Source organism: Vulpes vulpes, chromosome 3, assembly GCF_048418805.1.
Source record: "Vulpes vulpes isolate BD-2025 chromosome 3, VulVul3, whole genome shotgun sequence".
NCBI lineage: Eukaryota > Metazoa > Chordata > Mammalia > Carnivora > Canidae > Vulpes > Vulpes vulpes.
This window is the reverse complement of record NC_132782.1, coordinates 6,444,263-6,461,266: the sequence shown is the minus strand read 5'-3', so window position 1 is coordinate 6,461,266 and position 17,004 is coordinate 6,444,263. Positions and strand designations below refer to the sequence as shown.

Here is a 17,004-nt window from a genome sequence, read left to right as displayed (position 1 = left end):
CTTCAGGTTTGGTTACTAACTTAACCTTATTTTCCTGTTGATTATACGTTGGTTGCTTCATCTTATTTTGGCTTATTGCTAATGACCATAGTTCAAATTCCAAATGCAAACAAAGTTGCTTTTCATTGTATTTTGACTTCCTTTATACAATGGTGACTGCTTAGAAATAAACTTACCACTTTCATAACTGAAAAGCATATAAATAAATTTGCAAAGATAAACAGGTAACAATTCTAAATATAGTTTAGTTCTCTTCCCCCTCATTAGCCTTCACTTTCAGCCTATTTCCTACCATCAGGTCCTGTGGTGGTAACTGTGGTTCTTATACTAAATGTATGCATTTTTATAGGCAAAGCTGGTATGCTCTACCCTACTGATATGATAATAACAGAAGATAGAAATGGCTAGAGAAGAGGAATATACTTTAACTGTTTGGGAGAGAGCAATTGAAAGAGATTTTCTTTACTACTGGATTGTTTTTAAAATGTGCTGAATGGAAAATTCTCACCCCTGTAATTCTGCTTTTCATTTCTCAGACTTAAATAAGCCAGCAGACTGTAGTACCAAGTTGCCCTTCATCTGTGAAAAATATAATGTCTCTTCATTAGAAAAATATAGTCCAGATTCTGCAGCTAAAATACAGTGCTCTGGGGATTGGATTGCTTTTCAGAATAAGGTAAAAAGGGAATTGCTACATTGTACAAATGATGATTGCTTTCATGATAGTTGTATGGCCTGTAGCAGAATCGCAGCCCATCAAACAACTTCACTAAAGATAGCCTCTGCGTATTTCAGTAACTCACCTGATCCTCTACATTGCCAGAAACCAAGTTAACTCTCAAGCTAGTGATGCCTACAGGTCTTCAAAGTACTGTGTTCTTATCCAGTTGCTACTAAAATTAAATTGCTGATGTTGATTGGTCAATGAATTATAATACTTTAAATAATAAAACTGTCTCTATAGCATGAAGGAAACTGACAATTTCTGGCTGATGTATTTTCCACTTGAAAGAAAGCATCCAAGCAGCATCTACCAATTAAATTAGACCAGCATTTCCAAACTATGTTTTGGTTACATATATGCTAACAAAATGTTAATCATTGATCTTGCCTTCCAAGGGGTTTAATAATCATTAAAGGTTTGGGAAACGCTAGATTCTGTATCTGCCTCTTTGAAATGATAATCTAGATTGGTATATGTATCTCTTTGGAAATGCATTTGGTTGCTAAGTAGAGAGATTGCTATACTATGTTAGAACATCTATTCTCTCACACAAAAGAAGTTTGAGGGTAAGTGGGCTGAGGTTGGTATGGAAGCTCCACAACATCTTCAAATCCAGGCTCCTGTTATCTTTTTGCTCTGCCATCCTTAACATACTGAAGGTTCCAAGCTCCAGTTCAGGGTGTTCTGTCTAGGGCCTTTTCTAGAAGCTACCCAGCGACATAGAGCTCACTGGCCACTCCAGTCTCCAGGGAGTCTGAAAAAAAAATTCTGTTGGATGCTTCAAGGAAGAGTATTTAAGGTGTACCACTTCACACTAACATGATCATAGTATCAAAAAGAAGAAGGAAGATAGGAGTCTTACAACTGAAAACATCTGTACTGAAGCTAAAATAATAAGGATACATTTTGACTTTTTAAAATTAGAACAATCTTCACACACACACACACCAAGGTACTGAGACTACATTAATTTACATAATTGAGGTAAGTTTGAATTAAGATTTCCTGCCAAAAGAAAGGGGGATGACTTCTTTTAAAATGCATGTTTTTATATAAGGAGGTGATGATTATCAGTTCAGCCTTTGAAATCAGTTGGAATAAATCTAAACGCTGATCATATCTACTATCTGTCTACTTCACTTACAAGTAAAGTTACTTAACTGCCCTGTGCCTCAGTTTCCCTATTTGTTGAAGGAATTAAGTGAGATGGTATTATGCAAACTGTTAGCACATGGGAAGCACTCAGTAAGAGGGAGATTTTTTAAAAAAATAATTTGACTGATAGACCACTCTTTAGTTGTTTATATTGACACTGTAGGTCTGCATTCATATAGTACTACTTTGTAAATTTCCATATCTCACAGACCAAAAATTAGCAGCCCTCTAAAAGATGAGATATTTACTTCCTATGTGAGCTCTTCGGTGCTTGGAATCTTATGCTTCATTTATGTTTTTTGTTTGCAGTGTTTTCTAAAAATCAAACCGAAGTCTCTCACATTTTCCCAAGCAAGTGATACTTGTCACACTTATGGTGGCACCCTTCCTTCAGTGCTGAGCCAGATAGAACAAGGTAACAGAATTGTTTTGGAAACATGTTTTATTCTGATATGGGGGCCAAGTTAGTTCTGAGAGGCTTTGGGGAATTAACATATTTAAAAATTCTTATTAAATTACTTTATTACAGAATAGGTAAAAGAGTATCGTTGTAGATAAGTAAGAAGTATTCGATGAGATTTTTTTGGTGTATCTATAATTTGAATAAGTCAATGCTTTTAAAAAATCTCTTTCTGACAGATTTCATTACATCCTTATTTCCGGATATGGAGGCTACTTTATGGATTGGTTTGCGCTGGACTGCCTATGAAAAGATAAACAAATGGACAGATAACAGAGAACTGACATACAGTAACTTTCACCCGTTAGTAGTTGGTGGGAGGTTGAAAATACCAACAAATGTAAGTTTTTTAAATCAGAAATCTAAATTGCTCAAGGGTACCTGAGTGGCTCAGTCGGTTGACCATCAGACTTTATTTCAGCTCAGGTCATGATATCAGGGTATGAGATCAAGCCCCCACTCGGGCTCTGGCTGGGCATGGAGCCTGCTTAAGATTCTCTCCCTCCCTTTCCCTCTGCCCCCACCACCCACTTCTGCTGTGTGCATATATGTGTGCACTCTCTCTCTCTCTCTCTCTCTCTCTCACACACACACACACACACACACACACACACACACACACCTATATAGCTCTGTGAAATACCCAAGTCTTCTATAAATTATTGGATTAAGAATGAGGTTTCTATTGTTTGAGTCCACTTATATGAGATATTCAGAGCAGGCACATCTTCAAAGATAAAATGTAGATTAGTGGTTGCCAGAGGCTAAGAAGGAAGAAGTATTGGGAGTGATGCCTAAAGGGTAATGGCATTTCTTTTTGGAGGTGATAAAAATATTCTAAAAATTGATTGAGGGTGATGGTATACACATTGATATATTCTTTTTATTCTACTTTATCTAGTTTATTCTCTTTGTCCTATCTTATCTTAGTCCATTATCACATAAGTGAGCCAACTAAATGAGTCTCAAACCATATTTGATCCCTAATCTAGGAAATTGCAGTAAGTATTTCAGCATCTTTTCTTCTAGGGCTTTTTCATATATTATTGTTCTGACATAGATAATATCATAATATATATAAAATGGTATGTATACCATTGTCTACTTTTCTCATTTAGTATTATAAATAGTTTCTTATACCATTAAAAGATGTACTTGATAAGCATTTTAATAGTTGTGCGATATTTCTTAATGGTATGCCATTATTTATCCAACCAGTGCTGAGTATTTAGGTTGTTTCTATTTTTACATAATCATAAATAGCATTACAATGAACAGTTTTGTGCATAATCTTTGGTTATATTCAGATTACCTCCTTAAGATAGATTTTGGAAGTCAAAGCCAGATCAAAAGATAAAGTAGTTATAAAACTCTATTCACCAAATGCTTTCCAGAAAGGTTTATGAGTTTTTATATTTGTCAGTAATATATTATAATTGCCATTCTATCCATACAAACATATTAATAATTTCTAATATTTGTTGATCACTTAATATGTGTCAGGCACTTTGCTAATGCATCACATGCATTATTTCATTTAATCTGCACAACAGATGTGAAAAGGTCTGTTATTCTGCCTCTAAGAAATGTAGAAACTGGAGTCATGTAACTTGTCCCCAGTCATGCAGTCACGCATGCAGTCGTGACTAGGTCCATGAGACTGCAGAACCAGGGTTTTTGGCTTCTCTACTATGTTACCTCTAAGGGTCATTGTCTTTTAAAAATTCTTGCTAATTTGGTAATTTAAATATATCAAACATATTTTTCTTTATATTTCTCTGATATCTAACGAAAACAAACTTCTGTAAGTTCAGTAGTACCTTGAGTTTCATCAAGTATGAATATTCTTATTCTTTTTCAATATTTTTCAAAGCCATGTATTTTCTTTTGTCTTCATGTACTTCTTATTGATTTTACAATTATGTAAATATTAAACATGCTGACTCTATGTTTCTTGTGTTTATGAAAAATATTCCTGTAGGTTTTTTTTTTAAGCGCAGAATACCAAAAATATTATAGAAGTAAGTTTTGATTTTTTGCATGTGTGTACATTCAAATATGTTTATTTCTCTTTTCTCCTCCATTTTTTTTAGGTTAGAAATTTCATCATGTAGATGTTAGTTAAATATATGCCTATATTTTCTTTGCCTTTTTTTCCTGACTGCATGATACAGCCATGGTATATAGTGTATGTTGTCAATGAATACTTCATGCTTTTCCCTAATCCTGTCAAACACCATTTATTGCATATGCTTCTACTTGTTAAAAGCAATATAGGATGCCTCCTTTATCTTACACTAAGTGTGAGTGTATGAAATATACTCTTATGTAGCTATGACACTGATCTAAATACTATAATTTTGCATATTAAAAAATATGATAGGAATAATTATCCTGTATATATACCTTTAAAAAATGGTTTTCGCTATTCCTGTCCATTCTTCCAAACTATAATTGTTTGGTCAATCTCCAACCCAAACAATTAAACGAACTTATGATGAGAATTTGACAATATTTTAGGGACAGTTAACATCTTTTTATTATTAATCTTTCAACTCAAGAATATGGTATATCCATTTATTCAAGTCTTCCTTTAGAGCCCACAGTGAAATTTTTGTAGTTCTGTCTCATTGCCTTTGAGAATGACAGATTTTTTCTTGATTTTCTCACTGATATGTAAGAAGCTTTGTTTGGGTATTTTTATGTATTATTTCACAGGCACCCATCTTACTAAAACCTCTTATTCTACAGTTTTTCACTAGATTTTTGGGGGTTTCTTACTTAGATAATTATAATCTTCAAATACTAGTTTATGCTTCACTACATGTGGTAGGACTTCTAGAACTGTGATAGTACCAGAAGAAATAACTACCATCCTAGACTTGATCTAGATTTTGTAGGATTGTCTGCAGTCTCTCATTGTTATTTATGATGCTCACTCTTTGGGCACTTTTCAGGGTCTTTTTGTTTTTTTTTGTTTGTTTGTTTGTTTTGTTTTGTTTTTTAAGTAGGCTCCACGCCTAGCATGGAGCTTGACATGGCGCTTGACCTAAGCTGAGCAGAAGAGTCCATGATTAACCAACTGAGCCACCCAGGCACTCCAATGCTGACTCTTTAAGTTATATCATTCTATAACTAGCTTATTTAGAACTTTTATTCAGGAATAAGTACTGAATTTTCCAAAGCTTTTTTTCTAGTGTCTACTAAAATTGTCATATATTTATAATAAACGATCTTTATCTTATCATAGATTCTAGTTGCTCCAAATGGATTATTATTTTGCTATTATACTGAATTGGACTTCTTAGAATTATATTTGGGAATGTTTTCATCTCTGCTCATAGAATTAATTTTTTATGCTATATTGTCTGATTTTTTTTCCCGATTATGTCAGCTTCATAAGATGAACTGGCTAGGTTTCTGCCTTTGTGTTTTGAAATTATAATCAAGCCTGGAGAATTATTCAGCCTGAAAGTTTGAGGGAATTACCTACAAAATCATGTGATGTTATTTTCAGACATCATTCTCTAATAATAAAGGGATTTGGTGCAGTGGTCAAATGCCTAAATTCCAGAGTCACATTGTCTGGTTTTGAATTTCATTCAATCATTAGTATGGAAGTTCACTTAACTTTTCTTTCTTTCTTTTTTAAAGAGTTTATTTATTTATTCATGAGAGATACAGAGAGAGGCAGAGACACAGGCAGAGGGAGAAGCAGGCTCCCAGCAGGTAGCCCAACCGGGACTCCAGGATCACACCTGGGCTGCAGGTGGCGCCAAACCGCTGAGCCACCTGGGGCCTCTGCCCCCCACCCCCCTTAACTTTTCTTAATCCTCAATTCCTTGTCTGTAAATTCTGATTCTGTTATACCTACAACACAACGTGAAAATTACATAAGATAATTCATTTAAAGCTTTTAGCTATCTCACATATAGTTTTGAAAATGAACTACTAGTATTAATTTTCAATTTCCAATGAAGTGACTGGTACATTTTGGTGTTTCTACTTCTCCTTATAACAATTATGCTAATTTGTTCTTTTCAAGATAAGTTGCCTATTTCATTTAGATTTTTTAAAAATATATTTAAGTAAACTACACCCCATGTGGGGCTCAAACTCATGACCTCAAAATCAAGAGTCCCCTACTGTTCTGATTGAGCCAGCTGGGTGCCCCTCATTTAGATTTTCAAAGGTATTAGAATAAGATTGTGTATGCTATTATATTTTCAAATCCTCATGCCTTATTTTGATTGTGTTTTTACTTTTTTTTATTCAGATTTTTACAAAACTGGTATGTATTGGTTTTCTCCTCCCTCTTCTCCATCTTCTACTTCTATTGCTTGAGATACATTTACAAATATTACTACATTTTTCCATCCTAGTTTTTTGGAGATCTATTTTTGTTCATTTTCTAATCCCCTGTATTCAATTCTTAGTTCATCTTTCCTTTAAAAAACAAAATACATTTAATAATACATATTTGCATTATTCCACTATTGGAATATTTGCCCCAAGAAAACAAAAACACTAACTTCAAGAATGATAGCAGAGTGTTAAATATTACTTTAATTGTGTTTTCATCTTACTTTTACCAGTTTTTCTTTTATCTGTTTGCAATTTATATTTAATGATATTGCCACTGTTTTGTTTTATAATTTCTAAAGTTAATTGCCCCTTTTCCATGCTTCAGAAGTTTTTGAGGATTTTCTTGTGATTTCAGGGTCAACTCCTTAATGGAATTTTTTACAGGAGGAAAAATCCAATTTGGGATATAAAGTTCTCTTGCTAGGATCTTTAGACAGTTAGTTTCATGATTATTTGTACATGTTTGCCTTTTTGTTTAGATTTTTGAGGAAGAGTCCCGATACCAATGTGCTCTAATGCTCAACCTCCAAACATCACCTTATACTGGGACATGGAATTTTACTGCCTGCAGTGAATACCACACTCTGTCTCTCTGTCAGAAATATTCAGGTATAAATTATTATCTAGATATCTATGATACTTTATGCTGTTGGATAAATACAGTATTTTTTCACAAAACTCTTATAAATGAATTAATATTAATTTATAAACAGCTTTCCTAAAATTTTAAGATAGCTAAATCCATATTGGTTCAGTTAGTCACGTTATCTCAAATGGAATATGATTTTTTTCAAGTGTCATTGCTTTACTTAATTAAATATCAAAATTAAGTATCAGATGGAATTTATTAATAGGAGTTGTCTAATTATAGTAAGTTATGGTTGAATTTTGTTCTTTTTTCCACTCTGGCATTTATTTTTCAGTTTTTACTTTCTATCTTGGAGAAAGAAGGAGAAAAAATATATTTAATTGACTCTGGTAAAGTTTATCACACACACACACAAAAGGTGTGAAGTGTTATAAATGGGTCACTGTATATACCTTACTGTAGCCCAAATAAAATGTGGGCTTAAAAATAAGAATCATCCATATTTTCAAAAAGATATTTTTAGAGGTATTACATTGTTTTCATTGATTACAATGTTTTTAACAAATAATTTTTTTAAAAAAAGCTTTGTCATGTAATGAGAACCTCAAGTAGATAATCCATGTACTTCTAAGGAACTTTTTATTAAACCAACCTATGCCTTATTTGTCTCATATTGTTTAGTAATTGCTTTACTCAGAGAAGTACTGTAAAGCAGTAGTTCAATACAGCCTCTTGTGGGTTGTTTTGTACATTTTTCTCATCAGAACTCTCCTTGATGAGATCTTTTGTAAGAGAACACCTAACATTTTCTCCTGTTGAAGGAGTTCAAATAAAGGAGGTATTTGACACCAACCTGAAATGGTAATCTAATTGCCAGCTCCTTTTATTTATAGCTTTTTTCCTTCCTAAATCAGATCAACAAAAACAGAATTTTGTTCTAATTTTAGAAAACAAATGCTATGGCTCACACATATTACATATTAAGATACACAGCAAGACATACATACCTAGTTCTCCTAACCAAAATCTAAAATAAATGAATAGATAAGTAATATCTAAAGCACTCGTTGTGGAGAAATTTGAAGAAATGTCCTATGACTTGCAGAGTGGGTGTGTTTTTTTTTTCTTTTACACACAGAAATTGAAAACAGACAAACCTTGCAGAATACTTCAGATACTGTAAAGTATGTAAATAATCTGTACAAAATCATCATGAAGACTCTGACTTGGTTTGATGCTCTAAGAGAGTGTCAGAAAGAGAACATGCACCTGGTGAGCATCACAGACCCTTACCAGCAGGCGTTCCTAACTGTGCAGGCGGTTCTTCATAACTCTTCTTTATGGATTGGACTCTCCAGTCAAGATGTAAGTTTTCAGTCCTAACTGCCAGAACTGGGTGATGAAATGTGAAACTTTTGTTGCACACAGCATTTCTCATATCAGACAAAAAGAACCTGGAGATTGTAAAATCTTACTCCAGTGAGTAAATTTCATGAAGTGTGTAATTTTTAGTGACTGTCATCTTTCTACTGTTCAAAGATCTAGTGCTATATTGTTTATATTAAGAAAAAGTTGTACTGAACATATGTAGCTGAGCACTTCTTTTTACTCTAGTAAAAGACTGAGTAGGAATTAGGAACTGCCACATCTCCCCAGCCAAAGAAAAGAAGAGACAAGAGAAGAATTAAAAAATCAGATAGGGTTGAGTGTTGGGATGGGGGAAGGTCCAGAGGGAGAGGAAGAGAGAGGATCCCAGCAGGCTCCACACCCAGTTGCAGAACCTGATATATAGGGCTCCATCTCACAACCCTGAGATCATGACCTAAGTGAAACTCAAGAGTCAGACACCTAACTGACTGAGTGACCCAGGTTCTCTTATAGTGAACTTTTTTTTTAAAGAAAATTAAAATCACCTGTAATCCCAGCACTTTGTAATAAATAAGATTGAATAATTTGGTTTATATCCCTCAAGTTTTTCTCTATATACATATGTATATGTTTTTTAAGATGTTTGGGATCATACCATTTTCTTTTTCTTCTCCACTTAAGGATTTTGGTCTTGTTTCTTACCCTATTTTAATCTTCACCTATGTTTCTCTTTTTCCTTTCACTCTTTAACATGTTTATTACATGTCTGCATAAACTGCCTTAAATCTTTGGAACATGACCAGATACAAATAAATAAAACTTTACATTGAAAGCAATGGAAGGGTATTGAAAGATTTTAAACATGGTAGTAACAACAGATTTTTACTTAGAAAGAATTGTACTGGCAGAGAGTGGATAAGGAAGTGAGTTATCTAGAGATTTCTTGTAGAAATTCATGCAGGAGTTCATGTTGGTCTGAACTAAGGCCTGTGGCAGTTCTGGGTTAAATAAAGTCCAGAGAGTGGCTGTGGCAGTGGGTCACTTAAGTACATAGAAGTGGAAGTACATAAACATAGAAGAAGTGAAGAAGGCTTGGGAATTGGGGAGTCATTCACATGAACATTAATGTCCGTAGGTCAATGTTAGGACCAGGAGGACAGAGCAAGACATGGGGCTTCTCCTTAGTGAATGTCAGGAGGAACAAGGAGGCCAAGTCCTAAGTGGATGTCAGAAAGAGGCAAGGAATCTGGTAGTTTGCATAAACCTCAAAGGGAATGACTGAAGGAGATAAAAATACTGACTATTCCATTCTCCTGGCCCTGTGGTATCTGAGAATGGAAACAAACAGCCTTCCCTTGTGGGTATTGAAAGGAAATTATTCCCTTAGAAAAGACCAGTTTTAATTGAGATCAATTAAGGTCAAGAATTTAGTAAAGAGATATTTACAGTCTTAATAAAGAGAGATCAGATTCAGCAAAGAGATAGGGGGTCCAGGGATTTATCTACAAGGAATAGAAGTTCCAAAGGCCCAGGTACCTGGGGTAGTTGTGAGTGCAAAGGTGAAGGAACCCAGAGTAATACCAAGTACAAGCAACATCACATGGTCAAAGGGCCACATTTGAGGCCACAGGGCTTTGGGATTAACTGGCCACAAAGTTACCCCTGGAACTCTCTGGCAGAGAACAGTTTCAGAATGAAACAGTTGGTGGTGTTGAAACTTAAGCATGTTTGCTATTTATGGTTCACTAAGGATACTGTGTATGGCCTTTGCCCAATATTCCAACCAAACCAGTGTTGCAAAATTGCCTTGGCCTCAGGACAGCTTAGTTTGTTGGGTCAGTGCATAAGGCCCGGTGCTCTCATAGCACCAGGGGGAGCGCAAACAGGTCTGTACCCTGCAGTCCATCTCCTAGACTGTATCTATTCTGTAAAGCCTCTTTCAAGATAGGTGGGTGGTCAGGCCCTTGTCAGGGTGTAAGGATGGATGTTCACAGACTCTGAGTGCACAATAGAATATAATGAATGAGGAAGTTTCTCCATAAAGACACGTGTAAAAACAGCAGTGTGAGATGAGATCCGCAAGGCCTGAGTCAGGGTTAGGAGGAAGGGAGCTAACATTTATGTAGCATTTCTTGTGTGCCAGCTGGCTATGATGTGTCTTACACATTACCACACTAATTCTAGCCCTGAGGGGTTTAAGTGTCACATTCACGTAATAGATGACAAGTTGGAAACTCCACAAGGTAAACTCAAATCAAAAACTAATGAATGACTAAGCCAGAATTCCAAACTAAATGTGCTTAGCTCCAGAGCCCATGTTCTTTCCACTACTACACGTTGTTTTACTACATGGGGTTTCTTCCAAAAACCAACAGTTCCAGATATGTTGTGTGGCAGCCCAGTATAATGGCTCAGACCATGGACTCTAGTGTCTGAAGGCCTGGATTAGAGTCCCAGAACTGGGGTATATATTCTGTGGGACTTGGTGCACATTAGATGCCTTCAGTTTTCTTATAGGTAAAATGGAAACAGTAGTTCCCGTCTCATATAGTTGTCATGACATTGAGTAAGTTAATATTTGCAAAGCACTTAGGACAGTGCCCGGCACATGGTAATGCTATGTAACTGTGTGTTAAATATAAGGTAAAATTAAGGGTCATTAGACGGACTATGAGGAACAAAATAATACAAAAGGGATAACATGAAGTATGGCCACTTGAAATGTATTTCTGCTGCTTACAGGATGGACTCAACTTTGGTTGGTTAGATGGGAAACATCTTCAGTTTAGTCGCTGGGCTAAAAATAATGAACCACTTGAAGACTGTGTAATATTAGACATTGATGGATTCTGGAAAACATCTGATTGTGATCATATGCAACCGGGTGCTATTTGCTACTATCCAGGAAGTATGCTATATTTTAGTTCTTAAATTATTATCAGTCTCATGAATAGTGAAATTTGTGGGGAGTAGTTCTGTAAAATCTTGTTTTGAAATTATAATCATGTCCTTTCTTACAACAAAATTTGTGAAAATTCATATCAGGTAGAATTATTATATATTAAGTACTTGGTCATTGATTTGTTATTTTAGACATTGTTATATATTTATTTTTGTCAGTTGATAATGATAATTGACCTTTGAGTTTTAAATCCCTATTAGCTTCATTTTGGATATATTTTGTTTGTATTCTATAAGTACTTCTATTTGTGGGAATTTTTTTGGTAATTCTTATCAACAACTAATATTTCTTTTTAAGAGTCACTGTTAAGATTCATCTGTTTGCAAGTCACAGTAACCAGCTCAAGCTAGCTTCAGCCAAGAGGGAAATCGTCAAAATGAGAATATAGCTGAGCTTCATGAGAATGGGAATCAGAAACTGAATGGAATCAGGAACCCAGAGATACTGTCTCCCACCTGTCTCTTCTGTTTCTCTCTGTGGATCTGACTCTTTTTTTATATACTTTCTGCTTCTTTCTGCACGTGGTAAAACAAGGCAGCTCTGTAGCCTTCAAATATAGCTGTAACTGACAATGAATTGACTATCCTTGAATTCCACTTTCAAAATTCTTAGAAAGAATCTGATATACCCAACTGAGTAAGGTATGCAATCTCTAGCCTTAGTCAGAGGAAGGTGGTTTTACAACCATCAGGGGCCCACATTTGTGCATTTTCAGGAGAGAGAAGATACTACTTTCCAGACAAAGAAAGTTGTAGGCTGGGAGAGATTCTGAATGGTCTCTACTGCATATTAAATCGGTTTGACTGTCTTTGAGTAGAGCATAGCTATATTTGCATCTTCTTAAATGTATTGCTTTTTCATAAAATTGTTTAAAGAACCAGATTTTCTAGATGTCAGATTTTCAACTATTTCTGTTAGTTTTCATTAAAGCAACAACTTAGAAAATCATGTATTTCATTAAAATGTACCCTTAAAAATAAATAAAAAATAAAATATGACTCTAAAATTAGAGAAGATATCAGTAGCCAGAAACTTAAAGATGAGTTTCCAAAGTTATAGTTCAATTCCCATTATGAATATCTTTGTATAGTATCTGAGGTTGCCTCTTGTATTTGAGATTTGGTGGTACAGGAAGACAGAAACTACATTTAACCTAATAGCACCTCATGTTTTATATTCCCACTCACTCCACAGCAGGGGAAAGAAATTGTGTTAAATAAATTCCTTCCTACAGAAACCCAGTTTAGAGGTCATATTATATTTGAATATAAACAGAACAAGCATCATTAGGCTATATTATTTATTGGCTTCCTGAATATTCCCTACAAATCAAGCCTAATTACCATGAACAGGATTCAACATTTATGACTACAGTTAGAATTCTAACCATTGTCTTTTTCTTAGATGAGACTGACAGAGAGATCAAGCCAGTTGGCAGTGTTCAGTGTCCATCTCCTGTTCTATCTACCCCATGGATACCATTTCAGAACTCATGCTACAATTTTGTGATAGCAAAGACTAAATATACGGCAACAACACCAGATGAAGTTCATTCTGAATGCCAGAAACTGAGTAAGTCCCTTATGTGGCCATTAGATGTATGTTCATTAAAAAATAAGTCTCACCTGAGTGTGTTATAGTTTTTTCTTTTTGTTTTTAATTTTTTTATTATTTATTTATGATAGTCATACAGAGAGAGAGAGAGAGGCAGAGACAGAGGCAGAGGGAGAAGCAGGCTCCATGCACCAGGAGCCCGACGTGGGATTCGATCCCGGGTCTCCAGGATCGCGCCCTGGGCCAAAGGCAGGCGCCAAACCGCTGTGCCACCCAGGGATCCCTATAATTTTTTCTAATTAGCACTAGATCTCAAAAATATTTATCTCCTACTTTCTGCATTATCAATAAGAAAAGGTATTAACATTTGTGTCTAGTTGAAACGGAGAATATAAGAATTACTTCTTTACCCATCCATTAGAGAACTAGTCTGTCTTTACATGAATAAACAAATGAGTTCTACTTAAAAAGCAAAGAAAAATGACACTAGCAAGCAGATAACTGGATGTTAAACCAAGCTAGACTGTGGGCAAAGTAAAAATAGGTGAATTTTGGTGGTCAAAAGCTCATATAAGTAGTCAAAAGCAAAGAAGCAGCTCTGCTTAAAAGAAATGCATATTTCATACTTTCACACTTTCAACTCTTAGGACTCTTCAGATACTCCCTGTGAGATCCACTGAGGATCTGTGACTTCTGAACAGTGGACCTGTGAACTCTGGGAATTTCCTATGGCAAATATCAAAGTATTATTCCCAAAATGTGCTGTGTAGAAACTAGTCTTAAAAGATATTCTACAAAAGGATCCTTAGAAAAAGAACAAGATTGAGAAATATTATACACCATTGCTTCCTGTTAGATATTATCAAATGTACATTAACATATACTTTAATATATGTTATAAATGAATTAGTTAACTTTGTTTAACCAATAGTGTTTGTGACACTTTTATCCATTTAGTCTTTTTCTGAGAAATTCCTGCTAATTTGCTGAGGAACACCTTTGGGAAATGTTAAACTTTTTAACCCTAATATAAAGAGTGATCTCTAAAGAAAAGGAAGATCTATCATACAGTCCAACAAGAGGTTTTATTTATTATAGTTTTGGGCAGTATATTATTAATATGGATAAATTTGTACCAATTCAAAATAAGCTTTAAATGGGGAAAAGTTAAGTGAATCGATGTTTTAAATTCTCTACTCAGCTGCTAATTTTTCACTATTCTATAAGATTAAATTTTTTTTCAAAGATTTTATTTATTTATTCATGAGAGACACAGATTAAGAGAGAGAGAAAGAAAGAGGCAGAGACACAGGCAGAGGGAGGAGCAGGCCCCATGCAGGGAGCCCGACATGGGACTCGATCTCAGGTCTCCAGGATCAGGCCCTGGGCTGAAGGCAGTGCTAAACTGCTGAGCCACCTGGGCTGCCCATATTCTATAAGATTAAATGTAATATGAAAATATTTGGAGTACCTGGATGGGTCAGTTGGTTAAACATCTCACTTTTGATTTCGGCTCAGGTCATGGTCTTAGGGTCATGAGATCAATCCCTGTGAAGAGCTGGGCATGGAGCCTGCTTAAGATTCTCTCTCTTCAGGAAGACGAACCATGAGAGACTTCTAATTCGGGGAAACAAACAAAGAGTTGCAGAAGGGGAGGAAGGTAGGGGGATGGGGTGACGGGGTGACAGGCAGTAAGGAGAGTACTTGATGGGATGAGTACTGGGTGTTATATAGTATGTTGGCAAATTGAATTTAAATAAAATAATTTTCTTTTTATTTCTTCACTAAAAAAATAAAGCAAAAACAAAATATTTGAAAACTTAATCTATTTATTTTGGTACAGATTATTTTCTTAAAAGGATTTATTTATTCATTTGAGAAAGAGAACAGGAGTGGAGAGAGGGGCAGAGGAAGAGGAAGAGGGAGAGAATCTCAAGCAGACTCCCCACTGAACTCAGCGTCCTATGTGGGGCTGGATCTCATGACCCTAATATTTATGACCTGAGCCGAAACCAAGAGTCGGATGCTCAACTGATTGAACCACCCATGTGCCCCAGTACAATGAAATAGTTATATTTATATGTCTGTCTTATTTTTCATTATTGTTTTAGAGTTTATTAAACTGGGAAATAAATGTTTTAAATCTACCAAAATAAAATGTTCTAGATAAGTAATTATTAAAATGATTGACTATTTTTTTATGTAACAGATCCAAAATCACATGTTCTGAGTATTCGAGATGAAAAAGAGAATGACTTTGTTCTTGAGCAACTTCTGCACTTGAATAATATGGCTTCATGGATCACATTAGGTATAACTTATGAAAGTAAGTTGTAAATCTGCTGATTTTCTCCATTTAAATTCATATACCTCATTATGAACTACTTGTTTATTAAGCTACAAAAGTATAGTTCTTCAAAGTATATATTTGTTTGTTTTAAAGATTTTATTCATTTATTCATGAGAGACAGAGAGAGGCAGAGACATAGGCAGAGGGAGAAGCAGGCTCCCCCCGGGGAGCCTAATGCAGGACTTGATCCCAGGACACCAGGATCAAGACCTGAGCCAAAGGCAGACGCTCAGCCACTGAGTGACCCAAGAGCCCCAAAGTATATGTTTATCAATATACAAAATGATAATTATATACTTAGCAGAACTTATATAAATACTAGACAGTTTTTGTATCTCAAATCTGCCATTAAAATGCCTTTACCACTAAGATTAGAGTTAAATGGTGGAAAATAATTTCTTTTCTCCACTATTTCTCCTAGCAATTCAAGACTAACTAAAAATGACCATGCTGCCATAGAAATCTTCAATAATTACTTTAAATCTCTACTATGTATATGGGATGAGTGGGAATGGAATTATACTTCTATTATCGTTGCACCTTTGGGTTTACAACTTTGGCTTGGACTGTATGTTAGAAAAAAGAGGAACAGTCTGACAGTGAGATAGAATATTTGAAATTGGGACTAAATTCCACAAGTCCAAGGTATAATTGCTATAAAATTTTTTAAAGATTCATTCATTTATTTTAGAGAGAAGAGAGAGAGAGGGTGTGTGCATGCTCAAGAGGTGACAGGGGAGGGGCAGAAGGAGAGGGAGAGAAGCTCCAGCAGGCTCCTTGCTGAGCATGAGGTAGAGCCCATGACCCTGAGATCATGCCCTGAGCCAAAATCAAGAGTCGGCCTACTCAACCAGCTGAGCTCCCCAGGTGCCACACTATGAAATTTTTTAAGACACAGACCCTAGTAATAGCAGAAATAAGACCTATTTAGAAAAATACTCAGTTGGAGATGTCCTGAAAATCACAGGAGTCGAAATTAAGAAAAAAGTCACTCTGAAACATCACACATCAAAAGCATACATTTAGCCTCAAGGGGGGTAGGCCTTACTAAGGGGCATAGGACAATGACAGCCAAAGGCAGAAGCTAACTTACTCAAATATGAGCATGCCATATTAAATAGCTAAATTAATCAAATATGAGCATGCCATGTTTAAAAATAGCCTTCTCCTTGCAATTTAACCTTTCTTAGAGTTGGTAAGGCTTTTCGTAAATACTTATGATGTGCAGATGCGTTAATAAAAATTAAGCTATCAAGCAACAGGTAGGACTTAAGTTGCCAGTTGAAGATGAGTTCATCATAGTAGGACTTAAGTATACAAATCCTTTCTCCAATGACACTTGAATACCCTTAAAATTAGGAAGGGGAAAAAAATGGAGAGAAACTAGGTGGCTAGGCTTTACCTGGAAATGATCAAGGAAACAGTGTTCCATAGGGATTGGGGGAGACCACACCCAGGACATAGAGATTTTAATTTT

At 35.4% G+C, this 17,004-nt stretch overlaps 1 protein-coding gene across 2 annotated transcripts in view; it reads left to right on the top strand.

The window, feature by feature from the left end:
* Positions 1 to 17,004, top strand: part of LY75 (lymphocyte antigen 75) — a 127,910-nt gene that overhangs the window by 56,985 nt on the left and 53,921 nt on the right. For both annotated transcript variants that reach the window (XM_072751690.1, XM_072751689.1), the window contains exons 21-28: positions 537 to 676; positions 2,189 to 2,294; positions 2,519 to 2,679; positions 7,184 to 7,313; positions 8,432 to 8,658; positions 11,404 to 11,569; positions 13,028 to 13,195; positions 15,387 to 15,503. In XM_072751690.1, the coding sequence (XP_072607791.1) occupies positions 537 to 676; positions 2,189 to 2,294; positions 2,519 to 2,679; positions 7,184 to 7,313; positions 8,432 to 8,658; positions 11,404 to 11,569; positions 13,028 to 13,195; positions 15,387 to 15,503 (1,215 nt within the window). The remainder of the gene's footprint in view (positions 1 to 536; positions 677 to 2,188; positions 2,295 to 2,518; positions 2,680 to 7,183; positions 7,314 to 8,431; positions 8,659 to 11,403; positions 11,570 to 13,027; positions 13,196 to 15,386; positions 15,504 to 17,004) is intronic.